This window comes from Pteropus vampyrus, unplaced genomic scaffold (assembly GCF_000151845.1).
Source record: "Pteropus vampyrus isolate Shadow unplaced genomic scaffold, Pvam_2.0 Scaffold1000004049, whole genome shotgun sequence".
NCBI lineage: Eukaryota > Metazoa > Chordata > Mammalia > Chiroptera > Pteropodidae > Pteropus > Pteropus vampyrus.
The window spans coordinates 10,909-25,689 of record NW_011918451.1 but is presented as its reverse complement, the minus strand read 5'-3'; the positions used below and the strand labels follow the sequence as shown (position 1 = coordinate 25,689).

Here is a 14,781-nt window from a genome sequence, read left to right as displayed (position 1 = left end):
TGGGTAACCCAGACAGACCTGTTGGTGGCCGTGGCAGAGAGCAGGTCAGGATCCTCATGGCAAATTATCGCATTAGTCAAGCTTTGGGGAGGGCACCTGCGCTCTGGTGCCAACGGTGCCTCTGGAGGTACTGTGGGTCTTAGCCACTGTCACGGAGGCTATCAAATGCCACCAGCAAGAAAGAGAGGAAACACCTCTAAGGCTTTGCAGAGGCGGCTGCGCCTTCCAGCCATGGTCCTGCTCTAGGACATGATGAGTGTTTCCGCATCTCGCTCCTCGCGGTCACGCTGGATCTCTCCCCGCTGGAAGGCAGGACGAAGTCAAGGTTGGGAGAAGGACACCACTACACTCCTAAAGCTGAGCCCCGAGTCACCTTTACAGCATGTCGAGCAGAGCCTGATATTCTTCCTCAGTGAGGGGTGATTCCAGAAATCCTTCAGGCTCCTCTTCCTGGGGATATCCACTGAGCAAAGCTTTCCCCTGGTCCTGAAGCTCGGGGGTCGAGAGGAGTTCGTCTAAGAGCTCCAGAGAATCGTCAGGAAAGGGGCTAGCATGTGCAGGCTGCAGAACTGACCCTTCCCACATCTCTGCTCTGGCCGCGACCACCTTTGACCCTTGTACGCACCTCTGCATAGGGCCATCTGACAAAGGCGGAGCAGCCATGCCTGTGCTTCCGCTGTGCCCCTGGCTCTGGATTCGGTGTGGGGGCCACAGAGGACTGTGAGTAAATGAGAGACACTCTCCCAGAGCCAGTCCTGCTGACAAGTGATTCGCAGGTATCCGAGAAGGATGAGAGTGCTCTCTTCCCCACACAGCCTGCATGTCCTGGGCCACTGTGTCCCTCAGTGACCGGACCGCACAGCCACCCGAGGGAACCCCGGGAACAAGGACAGCAGAGGCGAGAGGCGGAGCTGCCGCCACAGCAAATGTCCGGATGTCGTCTACAGGATCAATGGGAGGACAATGAGGAGAGCTGTTGAGTGCAGCCGGGGAGCAGCTTGGGACCGGCGGAGGAGGCTGCGAAGGCTCGTGGTCAACGCCTACTGCCAGGGCATTCAGGGGCCCATGCGTGCTCTGCCCAGGATGCCGAGCTCTTCGATTCTGAAACCAGACCTAGGACAAGAAGAGGGAGACATAAACACCAAGAGAAGTGAGTCCAGCTCTAATGCCCCTGATCTGCCAGGCCGAGAGAAATGCCGGCTGAGCCTCAGCCCTGGGGAATTCAATTCGTAGCCTTAATCTGATACTCTTGAAAAAGAAGCAACTCAAGGGCAACTGTGGATACGTGGCGAGAGTGGATCCCACACCGATTGGCTACAATGACGGCCCTCCATGCTCCACATGCTGCCTCCTCCATTCCTTGCCCACTTCTTTCCTGGCAGCTGATGCCTTAATGCCACCGCAGCATCCGTTTTACGGAGCGTGGTTAGAGGACGCCTCCACGCCTCTATCCTGAATCCCTCAGATCCTCAGGCGTGCCTGCATGCCAACCAGATTCTTTCCTGTCAGCGGGTGGCCGTCAGGCCGACCTAAGAACAATCAACTTCTGTGACTAAGGTGTCCTTTCTCACTCGGAGATGTCAGGAGACACATTCCTTCCATCCACGTGTGCACTCGGTATGCCTAAAAGCCTGCTCTCCGAGGATGGTTGAGAAACAGGCAGTCAGCGAGTCCAGTTGAAAAACATCTGGATATGATATTGGCCTGCTACCTGAACTCTCCTGATCAGGATGCGACTGTGCTCCGTCTAAGGAGACCACAGAAAACACAGGGCCTGGGCTTCCCGTGGAAACAATGTTTCCATTCTCAGATCCCAAAGAGTCTTGGAAAGACTGTGCCTCGGTGTACGTATCAACTTGCATGGAAATGCACACATCCCGGGTCAAAATTTCTAGAGCTACTGGGAACAACCATTCTCAACTAGGGCTGGTGGTGTGTCCACCTCCGACCCAGGATCAGGCCAACGACCTGAGTTGATGAGGTCCTCCGGGGTGGGGTGTGGTGAGCAGTGGCTCAGGAACAGTTTCTGTTTTAGGATCAGGTCACTGGGGCCCTGGGTGAAGGCAAGCATGGGACCACAGCCAGGACACTGTCCTCACTCATAAGAAAGAGACGTCTGGGCTACAAAGACAGCATTGCTGAACTCCAGAAGCCCTCCCTGACTGACAGACTCTCCTCGAACTTTGCCATTTCCTAACTTTTCTCCTGATGCTGTTTCTACAGGCCTGTGTGCCGCCCCCAATCTGATGTGGAAATGCTTCATTCAGGCACACTCTCTTCTATATGGCCGGGCTTTCCAGGCTACCCACACTGTCTCCTGGAGGATCGGGAGGATAGCACCAAAGAGCCCACTTCCGTGCAACATCCTCTCAGGGGTCAATGAACCGATGACATGAGGCCTTTCGTGTGCCCGCACTGACAACGTACCTGAATTCTGCATTCTGGAATGCCCGTTCGTCGAGCCAGGTCTTCCCTGGTCACGATGCTGGGGAATCTGTTCTTTTCAAAAGCTTGAATGAGCACACAGCGTTGCGATGGCGATATGGGTGTCCGCTTTCTCCTGGCTTCTTTGGCGATGCATACTAGACGGAAAAAGAAAAAGAAAAAAGAGGGATTAGGAGACAAGGCACAGTCAATGCAAAAACAGTTATTGGAGTGCATGTGTGTCTGCGTGCGTGTGAGTACTTGCTCTCTGATAGGACTCATCGACTAATTCCAGTTAACTCTTGGATGAAACCCTCGAGTTGGTGAAAAATAAGTCTCTGCACATTCTGGCGCATTCAGGCCCAGAAGGATCTAAGCCTTTTTGCCAGTCAAGGTGTCCCTCTCAGGAGGACGAGCAGGGTCACATGTGAATAGCATGGTCCCCATCCTAAGCAATGGAGGCAGAACTTTTGGCAGCAAACAAAAGAGACATTCTCATCTCAAAAAGGCCCTCTTGGGGCACGCATTTTGAAAGCCGTGTCCTCACCTGGAGCCCCACTTGGAGGCTGCTCCTCTGAGTGGCACTGCCTTTCCTTTAGGGAAGCTGTGGACCGCAATCGGCTCTGCTTCAAATGCCTTCTTCTCTGGTTCTGAAACCAAACCTAGGTGGAAAAGGAAGACTCACTCATCATGCCATATTTGCCCCAGTGGTCCTGAATATCGACTAAAGTGAGTAAAACTAAAGAAACCGACCAACACGCATGCACACACACACACACACACACACACACACACACACACACACACACACACAAACACGCACGCGTGCGCGCGCGCGCGCGCAGGACCGAAACCGGCTGTCTGCTCCCAGTGGGAATAGCTATCCTCCAAAGGTGCACTGGTTTGCAAAAGACAAAGCGTTTACCTCCAGATGAGAGCACCAAAGCTGACCGAGCACAGCATCTGCAATGAAGAATCAAGTCATCATTTCTTCCTCGGTGATCTCCCTGGGACCCATACGCAATAGCCCTGACAATGTTGTGGAAACAGTGTTGCTGGCTCTCCATGGCAGAGGGATCTCGCTGTCATGCCCTCTCCTTCCAGCTCCCTCTGTCTTCCAACTCTCACGATTTTGCTCCCTGTGTCTGTACCTCTGACTCTGAAAGTATCTGTGCCGTTGCGTCCATCTGTCTTTCCCTCAGACCCCGTCCCTATGTCTCTAGCTCGGTTTCTGCCTCTCTATCCCCGTCCTCTCCTGTGCTCTCTCTTCCTCCTCATGCCTCCCCTCGTAGGGGGTCAAGGCCTGGTATTGTGTGGTTATCGCTTCCTCGCCTCTACGAGGTCCACACAGGTGAAGCTGTTTTCTGACACACAGCGCACTGGGCGGAGTCCCTGAGGAAACGGCACTGAAACAGGAGGACCCAAATGGCCCACTCGTGCTGCCGGGGAAGTCCTCATGTCCAGGAACCTCTTACTGAATTCATTCCAAAGCCCCTCCTAGCTGCAGAGGATCGACTGTAACCAATACCGACCTTTCAAAGGTTAGTCTCTCTCCTAAGCAACGGACCACTGTGTGTCATTCCCTATTAGTGGGGACGGAAGGGCGGTCTACTTTTACATCGGTCTTGAGCATTTGCTGTGGTCAGTTTGATACCTCCAAACAAAATGTGTCTAGGGAAAGACTTCTGATACCTATTGAACTGTTCCAAGGCCCCAGGCACTCGATCTTTGACCTCCGTTTCATTACTGACTTACTTGGAAACTAATCAGAGGGTTGGGCTTCAGAACAAAAAATGACTGGGAGGCCAGGCATAGAAGGCAAGAGCCACGGCACAGCCACCCCAATCCATCCTGGTCTCGTGGGCCATCCACCAAAGCACTGATTCCCTTGGGCCACCTACATCTACCTGCTTCTAAGGAATGCACGTTCATTACAAGAATTGGAGGAAAGTCTGTCTCAAATGACCAGGAGGGATGTATTAGGGGGCAGAAATACATCTTCTCCCCTGAAATTGAATTCCCTGCAGCCCGTGGCTTATTGGAAACTATCACACGGGCGGCGGGGCACTCCTGAGCTGAGAACGTTCTCCTTCTACATGGCATTCTCATTATAATTTTGTGTTCTTTCCTTCTCCACACGTCATGACAGAAGAAGGCAAATACGTCTTCTAGCACACTAGCTGAACCTATGGAGTGACTTCCAACTACTTGGCCCAGATTCTGTCTACAAATTGACCCTGAGACAACATAAACAAGAAACTCCAGCCTACCTGGATTCTGGATTCTGGTAAGCCAATTTCTTGGGCCAGTTGTGTTCTGGTAGTTATACCGGGGTAGGGGTTCTGTTGAAACAATGTGTACAGAGCCTCCTTCTGATGGGGCTTCAGAACAATTCTCCTTCTGCGAGATCCTCGAGGGAATGTGCCTATCGGAGAGAATGAAGATGGGTGAGGCCAGTTTCCATATCAACACTGTCAGGTGGGGGTGGTACTAGCCCTGTCCTTCATCTCATGCCTGTGAAAAATGTGAATTCTAAGCACTGCTTTACATGGGTAACCGAGAAACACACCAGAAATTGCCCTGAGAAAAGAAAGTTACTTCCACCTTTTAGAAGGGACGATCGTCACGCACGAAGAATCTGCAAAATGGTAAGCAAACCAATAGGCGAGCCAAAAGTTACAGTAAAAGGGATATGATTGAAATTGAAAAGAAACCATCGAACATTTTAAGGAAGTTTTTTTTTTTGATTGGATGGAAGCATGTATAAAATTTTATGAATTAAGTATACAACATTAACAATCCACGAACTATTTTCTACCGGTTGTATTTTAACCATAACATGTTCGGTAGAAGAGATGATGATGGGAAACGTGGCTAACCCTCTAGTTTTTTTATTTTTCTTTTTGCTTTCAAGGAGACAATGTCCACGACTCTCTCAATTTCCTTCCTTAGGAAACATAGCCCTGCAAGATGTAGCCCTCCAGTCATGACGGCATTTTATATTTTCTTTCAATCTGGAAAACGTCATGACGTTTGGATGATTTACCCACGGTGCTGAAATTTAATGGGAACTTACCGGTCGATGCGCCGGTCGTAGCCATGTCTGGAGTCTGCTGGATACCTCAGAAGCCTGGGGCCATCTGAACAGTACCGGGAAAGACAGGCTTTATATAGAACGAAGATACCCCACCCCTAATTTTTAAATAGCTTCCTAGGGCAGCCCTTCATTAAATATTTATGGCCCGGAAAGGACGGCATGCAGCGCGTGAAAACTGAATGATGAGGTTGAGTGTGTTTGCCACCAAGTATTTATTTAACAAGCTTTGTAATTTTCCCTTCAGCACGACTGGTTTTGGGGGCCTCGTAGTTTGCATGTGCAGAATTCTCTGGCCTCCTGTAATGTTCAAGGACCAATATTTGTTCCAGATGGTGGAGAGCCATGTTACTTTACGCACATGGAGAGCAGCATGCTGCTTGTTTTCTCTGCCTATTTCCATCTTCATTCCGGGGGATGCTGTCGATTACATCCTCAAAGGCTTCCCTTTCTCCTGAGGCCAGGACAGGATACATTCAAAGCCATCGGTGAATTATGTGAAGGTTGGTGGTGGGGGGAGTCACAGGAGAAATATGTGAAGGTACTGCTTGGTCCTGACTCCCTCGGGACTTTCCAGATGTGATCCAGAGCGTACCCCACACTCACACGATGACCAGCTCCCAAAGTGAGAGGCAGCCCTCTCCAGACGCCTAGTGGCCTGGCTTATTAATGAAGGACACTTACTTCTAAGACTCATCTTCGTGGTCCAGAAAAAGCCATCGTCTCCCGCCCCTGCCCTCCGGAATCTTCCAATTTGATACGAGGCCCTTCACCACATTCCGTTCCACTTTCCATCCACACAGGCGCACCACAATATTGTGTCCTGGAGCATTCTCTGGCATGGGAACAAAGGGGAGACATGCACATTCCGCAGAGGGGAGAGAAGGTGATGGGAAGGGTATTGCCCAGGTCCAACTGTAGGTTCCGCCAGCTGTCCGGGACTCCAGATAACCACCAGATAACACCACTGGCCTGTCTACAAGGAATCCCGGGAGGATGGCAGCTGCTCTCATTCAAATGCAAATGATGCTGAAGCAATCCCATAGGACAGATGGCCAAAGGTGAAAATGAGACACATCCGGCATCCCTTCAACAGATTCCGAAAGGAAGACAGAGTGCCTCTAGCTTGCATCGTCATTTCCTGACTGCTATGGCCAGCAAAAGACCAGAAGTAGATAAATTCAGAATGAAAAAAATAATACTAACAACACTGCTTGAAAGCATGAGCATGAGAAGGACAACTCAAGAATCGGAGGGAGTCCCCCATCATCGAAGGTAGAACTTTCTTTTTGCAGGCAAGGAAGACAACAATTGAACCAACTACTTACTCGCATGGGGGATCACTGTTGTGTTTAAATGGAATATTAGGGTGGAAAAATCCTACCAAAAAATAATTTTAATAACAAGAAGGACCAGGAGCTTTCAGAAACAAAAGTAAAACCCCAGACCAAACAGAACGACAGCATAGCTATCCCTCCAGTATGATTTCACCACCAGAGGCTGGGAAACGCAACTTAACTTCGTGTACTCGGTTGAAGACAATGAAACCTATGGGGCATCCCGTGGGACGAGATGAACTAGGTGCAGTACCCAGGGCCATGAATGTCGGTACAGAAAAGTCAGGTGTGAGCGTGTTTGCACACGGGACTCTGTATGTCGGGGCTTTCCAGCAAAGAAACATCATTCTTTTGATAAAGAGTACTACCCTCTGGGACCACGGGAACGCTCCCTGCTGAGAGGTGACTCCTCTTCCGGAGTCAGGCTGGGGCTTGTTTGAGAGGGGCCTGATGGGAAGAGCTGCTGCCAGGAGAGGTGCACCACACAGAACAGGAAGGGCGTGTGGGGCAGCATGCCACTATCACTGCCAAGGGTGTAGGGAAAAGCTGACAATCCCTACACGTGGATCTGAAGCCGAGTCCCAATTTGTGCTCCTGGGGCCGAGTGGACATTTCTGGTTCTGTGTTTCGGGTTCGGTTTCTGGGTTAGGATTTTGTTTCCTTTCTCCCGTGTGCACCGAAGGTGGTCACCGGAGCCGCCGGTGAATGGATGATACCGGACGCGAGGAAGCTTGTCAGTCCCCCGAGGAGGGGAAAGAAAACCTGGTGTCAGTCTCTGGGGGGGCAGCCCTTGTGGTGTGAGGGCCGTGTTGGTGTCCTGCTGGACTTCAGGATGGTCCCTCTGGAGGGTCATGGATTACTCGGTCCCTTGAAGTCCCTTGGGAATCGGGCTCATTTGTGTCACCTCTGGGCACTCTCTGACATGTCTCGCCCGCTGAAACGTGGGCAACTGAGGGCAAAGGCGGCTAGACAGCGGTAGGAGAGGGCTATGGTGTGACTCAGCAGCCGGGAGCTGAGAACTGGCAGGGATCTTTGACTGCATGCATCACTCCGATGGCCTGGGCTCTGGCGCTCAGACTGAGGCCCGGGGGCTCTCCGCAGAGGCCAGGTGCGAGTGCCATTTGCAGCCAAGGAAGTGCTATCAACCAGGGAAGTGAGGCCTCTGGTCATCCTTCCACCGCCTGTACTTCTCTGCTGACAAAAGCAACAGGCTCCCCACGGCTGACATCGGCAATGCAGACGGCCCTTTTTCCTTGAGGCCATCTCAGCCATATACTCGTTTCTTCAGCTCAATCCTGCCACGCTTGCCCTTCTATAATTTCTGTCCACCACAAGTATAGGTAGGAGTGAACAGAAAGAAAAGCAAAAAAAAAAGAGAGAGAGAGAGAGAGAGAGAGAGAGAGAAAAGGGCCCATGGAAAGCAACAAGTGTGAAGATTTTAGGATTCTATGTATTTACAGAGGTGTCCTCACATTGGACAAGGTGTGTGAAATGAGGATGGAGCTAGAGCTAAAGCTAATTGTGTATGTGAATTTCATGGGGAAACACGAGAATTCCTAATTTATTTTGATTATTTTTAATTTTGCAGTTACAGTTGGCTCTCGTTATTAGTGTCGAAGAGTTTAAGGAGCAGAACCTACTGGTAAGACATTTGTTTCCTTTACAAAGTGATCTCGCGGATCAGACTGGTAGCCGCCTGGCACTGTACTTAGTTATTACAATGCAACTGACCACATTCCCACCACAGGCATTACAACCCCGTAACTTAAGTTCTGCTTTTTCACACAGCATCCCAATGCCCCCCACTCCGTTCCCATCTGGCAAGGCTTAGTTAGATTTCTGTATCTGCGAGTATGTTTCTGCTTGGTTCATTATTTGGTTCTTTAGAGTCTACACGTTAATGAGACGGGCTTGGAACTTGGGCTTACATCACCATTTCAGTCTATGTCTGAGAAAGTAGGCAGAAATGCTGTGGGCTACTTTCACAGATCTACTTCTGGAAAATAAGGGTAGGGATTGGAAATGCAAAACCAAGATCGGCACCCTGGTTCCTAATAGAAAATAGAGGCTGGAGACAAGGTCCTAGGTTTCCTGATTAGACTCAATTTACATGAGTACAGGCTTGTCCTTTGGGTAAAGTTCTCCTATCTACCAGTTTTCAGAGAGGACGGGCTTAGTGCTTTGGGCCTCAGACACCCTTCTACTTTTTGTTAAGTAAAGATAAGCCTTGTACCTTGGGAACCTGTCACCAATCCATATCCTCACAATGGAGGATGATGCAGTGCTCCATTTTTCATGTCTAATGCATGTCACTGAGAAAATTCACATCGACACTGAGAAGTCATTAGTCTACTTGGACCATAACGTGGATGAGACAGCCTACTCACTGTCCTCCAATTGAAAGTCATGTCCTCATAACAAGTCTCATTTGCGGTCAGTCTATGATGTTTACTTCACCTCTAGTTTTGTCTGTTTGTCAGGAAAACTGCCTTATGTTTGTAGGAGAAGCAGTCGCACATTGGCGGTATTGATAATTAAGCCTGAGTGTGCTATGAGGCAGAGAATGGATAGCAGTTGATCATAGCTGCCATATTTCTCTACGTAGAAAAAATGCTGAGTAATTGGGTGGACACCACTTGATGGCGGAAAGAACGGCTAACTCAGAATTTCTCTATACCAAACCCAGACTACAGATTCTGAGAGGTACTGACTTGACCACGAAAAAAAGGAAACTGAGATATTGACATTGAGGCTCTCCCATCAACTTGTTCTGAAAAGGCTTATTTTAGCTTAGCAGAGAAAAGTGAGGTGGAAGTCTCCTGGAATTGCCATACCAAGCATTAGGGAATCTCGTGATACTCACGAGGCTTCCCTGAGGGATTCACATGACAGTTAAGAGACAGGCCTGAGGGCATCACAGCAAGTCACGTGATAGTGGGTTGATGGTGCAGCCCTCACTTTTGAGTTACGCTTCTCGATTTTTTGGTAAAATTGAGATAACCACTGAGAAAATGATAGCGTCTGTAGAACATAGCACATAATGGCCCTTCAGTCGAAAGATCGTGTCTGTATGAGAAGGTTCTCTTGAGGATGGCGGCATAGGTTAACAGACCACTGTTGTTAGAGAACTGGCCTTTGGTTTCATCCGTAGTCAGGCAACCTGCTTGAAGGCAATGGAAGCTGCTGTCAAACATTAAGTGCTTTCATATTTGGAGGCTGAGTCTCCTTGACGAAGCTACTTTAGAGCGTTGTAAACTGCATGCACCATTTTGCTGTATTTTAGCAAAACTGCTGACTCATAGTGAGTATCACTCGGAACGGCTTCATGTGTGACTCCTGCACTATTCTTTAATGCAGACCTTTGGCCCTTACTGTGGACAAGGAATTGCTTAAAGACCAATGCTGAATGTTAAAAATAAGAATTTATGAGACAAGTTTTGAAAACATTTGTTTGAAAATAGTGGAAGAGGAATAGGGTGGAAATCACCAGAAAATCACTTAGAAATCAGTAAGGAATCACGTGGAGATCAAGCAAACAGCTGGTAAAATTCACATGGGGGTCAAGGAACACCCCACACTAATCTGGTAACTAACAAGTTACCAGTCCTGTTGCTGTGGCTGTATGTTTTCATTTTTCTTTGCAGATTGAATCAGGCTTCAGAGCATAAATCATAGTGCAATCGAATTTACCTCATATATGAGATTATCGTGGCATTGTGTACTCATTTGTCCTCACAACTTACCCTAGTTCTGATAGAGGACTGGGACTCAGGCCATGTACTTCCATCAACATTTTCTCCTACCAAGAGTTCTTGTGACCATGTACCACATCCTTTATCTAAAAATCTGTTAAGAAAAGTTAGGCTAGATTGTGTTTGCCAAGGTCTCCATTCTATTTCCTGGAAATGAAAGCAATGGTTTACCGAGATTCCAGGCTCTCTAATTGAGTAACTTATGAAACAGTTTAGGTTTTGATGAAGATATCTTAGTGCCCAAACTGTGTTCTTTCGCCAGAGTAAAGCCTTGGTGCTGTAAGATGTGGTCACCTTTCAATAATTGTATAAAAGGAAAATTGGTGACATGGAACCAGTTTGTGCATAATGTACTGTTATGATGACACAGGTTGGTGTCTTTGGTCCAATGTCTATCGTAAATACTTTAAAGAGAGGACAGTCTTGGAACCATGCACCGAGTTCTTCATTCTTCCTACTTCTTGGAGATGACAGCTTTATTCTGTATGGCAAAATGTCCACAATAGTTTCAGGTAGCAGGTGCCAGCCTGGATGCTTGTGGGCCTAGATCTTCAGAGTGTATAGTGTTATCTGTTGGAAGAACTTGACTTTGTGGCCCTGAGCTTAACTGATTCTTTTTAGGAAGTGAAGGCTTGGTTCAGATTTCCATATTCTTTGTTTTTTCTTTTTTTTTCTTTCATAAAGAAGGCTTTTGCTCGAAACTTGGGCTTTTGCTACCATTTCAACTATATCGGAGAATGTGGAAAAAATGCTGCAGGCTAATTTCTCAGATCTACTTCCTGGTAATAGGAGTAGGGATTGGAACTGCAAAACCAAGGTCAGCACCCTTTCCTTGTTCCTAATAGGAAAGAGAGGCATGAGACAAGGTCCTTGGTTTTGAGATAAGACTAATTGCATGAGGACTGACTTGATCTGTGGTTTATGTTCTCCTATCTACTAGTTTTCAGAGAGGATATGCTTAGTGTCTTGGTTCCCTGTCTCACTTCTACTTTTTGTTAGGAAAAGACAAGCTTTGTGCCTTGGGCCCCTGTCACCCATCCACATCCTCACAAGGGAAGATGATGGAGTGCTTTCTTTGAAGTGATGAGTGCATAGCACTGAGAAAATTCCCATCAACACTGAGAAATCATTATTGTGCTTGGAACAGCAGGTAGCCGAGACAGACTTTGTAATGACCTCTAATCGAATATAATCTCCCCATTACAAATCTTATGTGAGGCCAACGGTATATGTGGGCAGTCAACGATCTTTAATTTGCATCTATTTTGTATGTTAGTCAGGAAAACACCCAATATCAGTGGAACCAGAAGTCGCACTTTGGCTGAAATGATAATTGAGCCTGAGTGTGCTCTGAGGCAGTGAATAGATAGCAGTTGAAACCATTGCTGCCATATTGCCTTATTGTAGGAAAAGTGCTTAGTTATTGTGAGTCTACTTCTTCATTGCAAAGAAACAGCTGCTTAAGAATTTCTCTATATCAAATCACAGACTAAAAATCTATGAGACACTGGCTCAATCAATATGGAAAACAAGCTGAGATACTGACATTGAGGAACTTTCTTCAACGTGTTTTGAAAAGGCTTGTTTTTGCCTAGCATAGCTAATGAGTTGGAAGTCACCTGGAAATCTGGTATGAAGAATTGGGAAATATCGCGATACTTATGAAGCTTTCCCACCGGATTCACGTGACCAGAAAGAGACTGGCCTGAGGGCAACACACAAAAATCATGTGAAATTGGGGTGATGGGGTAGCGATCACTTTTGTGTTACCCTTCTACATTCATTGGTAAAATTCACAGAAGCACTGAGAAAATAATTACACCTGGGTAACCTAGCCACCTGACATCCCTTCTATCGAGAGGTCATGTCTGCATGAGAAGACTTGTTTGAGGACAGTGGTATTTTCTAACTCACACTTGTCATTAGGCAACTGTCCTGAGGTTTTGTCTCTGATCAGGCAACTTGCTTGTATAAATGGGAGCAGCCGACACATTATCCACGTTGAAATTTAATGGGTGAGTCTGAACGAAGAATCTATCATGGAGCAGTGAAAACTACACAGGTGTTATGCTGTAATGTAGTAGAAATGCTGAGTCACTGTGAGCATAACCATTAATGGTTCTGGTGGAAGATCCACGATATTATTGAAGGTGAACCTTAGGCTACTAGTGTCGAGAAGAAATTGCTTAAAGACCGATGAGTCAATGCTAAAATATTGGAAATAAGAGTGTATGAGTTGTGTTTTGCAAACACTTGTTTGAAAATAGGGGAAGAAAAATAAGGTGGAAGTCACCTGAAAATCATGTATTAATCATAGAAAATTACAGGGAGGTCAAGTGAATACCAGGAGGGATTTTCTAGGGGAACAAGGAAGATTCTGCAGGAATCTAGTGTCTGCCACGTGGCTAGTCTTGTTGCTTGGGCTCTAGGTTTTTACCTTAACTCTTACGTTGAATCAGGCTTCAGTTTGTGAAATGTTTTGCACTTGAGTGTACCCCGTAAATGAGACCGGCGTGGTGTTGTATATTCAAACATCCACACGACTTACCCTAGTTGTAGCAGAAGACTGGGTCCTGGCCCATGGACTTTCATCAATTTTTTTTTCTACCAAGAAGGTCTTGTGACCGTGTGCCAAGCCCTTTATATAAAGATTTGTTATGTGAAGTTAGGCAGAATTCTATGTGCCAAGTCCCCACTCTACTTCCTGGAAATAATATCAATATTTGCTCATGCTTCCAGTCTCTGCAATCAAGTAACTTAAAACAATTCATGCTTTGATCCAAGTTTCTTTTGCCCAAACTATGTTCTATTGCCAGGGAAAAGGCTTGGTGCTATAGGTATGGCCATCTTTCAAATATTGTATTAAGAGAACATAGTGATGTGTAAGCAGTTTGTGCTGAATGTACTGTTATGATGACATAGGTTGATGTCTTCGACCAAATTTCTATTGTTAATACTTTAAAGGGAGGACAGTCTTGAAACTGTGTGCCGAGGCCTCCATTCTTCCACCTTCTCGGTGATGCCACCTTGATTCTGCAGGCCAAGTGTCTACAATAGTTTCAGGTAGCAGAAGCCAGCCTGGATGTTTGTTGGCTTAGGTCTTCAGACAGGATATTTTTACCAATTGGATGATCTTGACTTTGTGGCCCTGAGTTTAACTGCTTTCTTTATGTGGCCCAGGCTTTGCTCAGATTTCCAGTCTTCATTTTATTTTCTCTTTCATAAAGAAGGCTTTTACTTTCAGCCAGAGTTTCAGGCAACATTTGTTCACAGAAAACAGCCTTGGAACTTCAGTCTATGTCAGAGAAAGTTGGAAGAAATATTGTGGGCTGATTTTTCAGATCTACTTCATGGAAATAGGTGTAGCGATTGGAACTGCAAAACCAAGGTCAGCACCCTTCTTCCTATTAGGAAATAGAGGCAGAAGACAAGGTCCTAGGTTTCTATATAAGGCTCAATTACAGGCTTTATCTTTGGTTTAAGTTCTCCTATCTACTAGTTTTCAGAGAGGACAGTCTTAGTGCTTTTGGTACCTGTCTCCCTTCTACTTTTCATTAGGAAAAGACAGGCCTTGTGTCTTGGGCCTATGTCAACAATCCATATCTTCTCAAGGGAGGATGATTTAGTACTCCCTTGTAGTGACAAGTGCAAATCACTGAGAAAATTCACATCAACTCTGAGAATTCATTAGTCTATGTAGAGCAGAAGGTGGCCAAGACAGCCTCTTAACTTCCACCAGTCAAATGTCACGTCCACATTACAAATATAACTCGAAGTCAATGGTATATGCGGGTAGTGAATGATCTTTAATTCATTCTAGTTTCATCTGTTTGTTTGAAAAACTCCTTTATGTTTGTGGAGGCAATAGTCGCACATTGATGTCGTTGATAATTGGCCTGAGTGTGCTGAGAGGCAGTGACTGGATAGTGGTGGAAACCATAGCCTCCATTTATCTGTACTGTAGGAAAAAGTGCTGAATCATTGTGAGAATACCACTTGATGTCGGAAAGTACGTCCTCCACAGAATTTCTCTATAGGAAACCTCAGACTGCATATTCTGAGAGCGACTGGCTTAACCGCCAAGGGAAAAAAAAAACTGAGATATTGACATTGACGCTGTTCCTTCAAGGTGTTCTGAAGAGGATAATTTCAGCCTAGAAGAGGAAATTGACAT

General features: G+C 46.9%; 1 protein-coding gene across 1 annotated transcript; it reads right to left on the bottom strand.

The window, feature by feature from the left end:
- Nucleotides 1-242: 242 nt before the first annotated feature.
- LOC105311448 (double homeobox protein 4C-like) lies at nt 243-5,525 on the bottom strand. The gene is made up of 6 exons (XM_011387437.1): nt 5,501-5,525; nt 4,695-4,849; nt 2,972-3,086; nt 2,428-2,582; nt 1,045-1,113; nt 243-302 (listed from the first exon to the last, which is right to left on the bottom strand). Exons 1-6 carry the CDS (start codon nt 5,523-5,525, stop codon nt 243-245), a joined length of 579 nt encoding a protein of 192 aa, XP_011385739.1.
- Between the last annotated feature and the right edge of the window lie 9,256 nt (nt 5,526-14,781).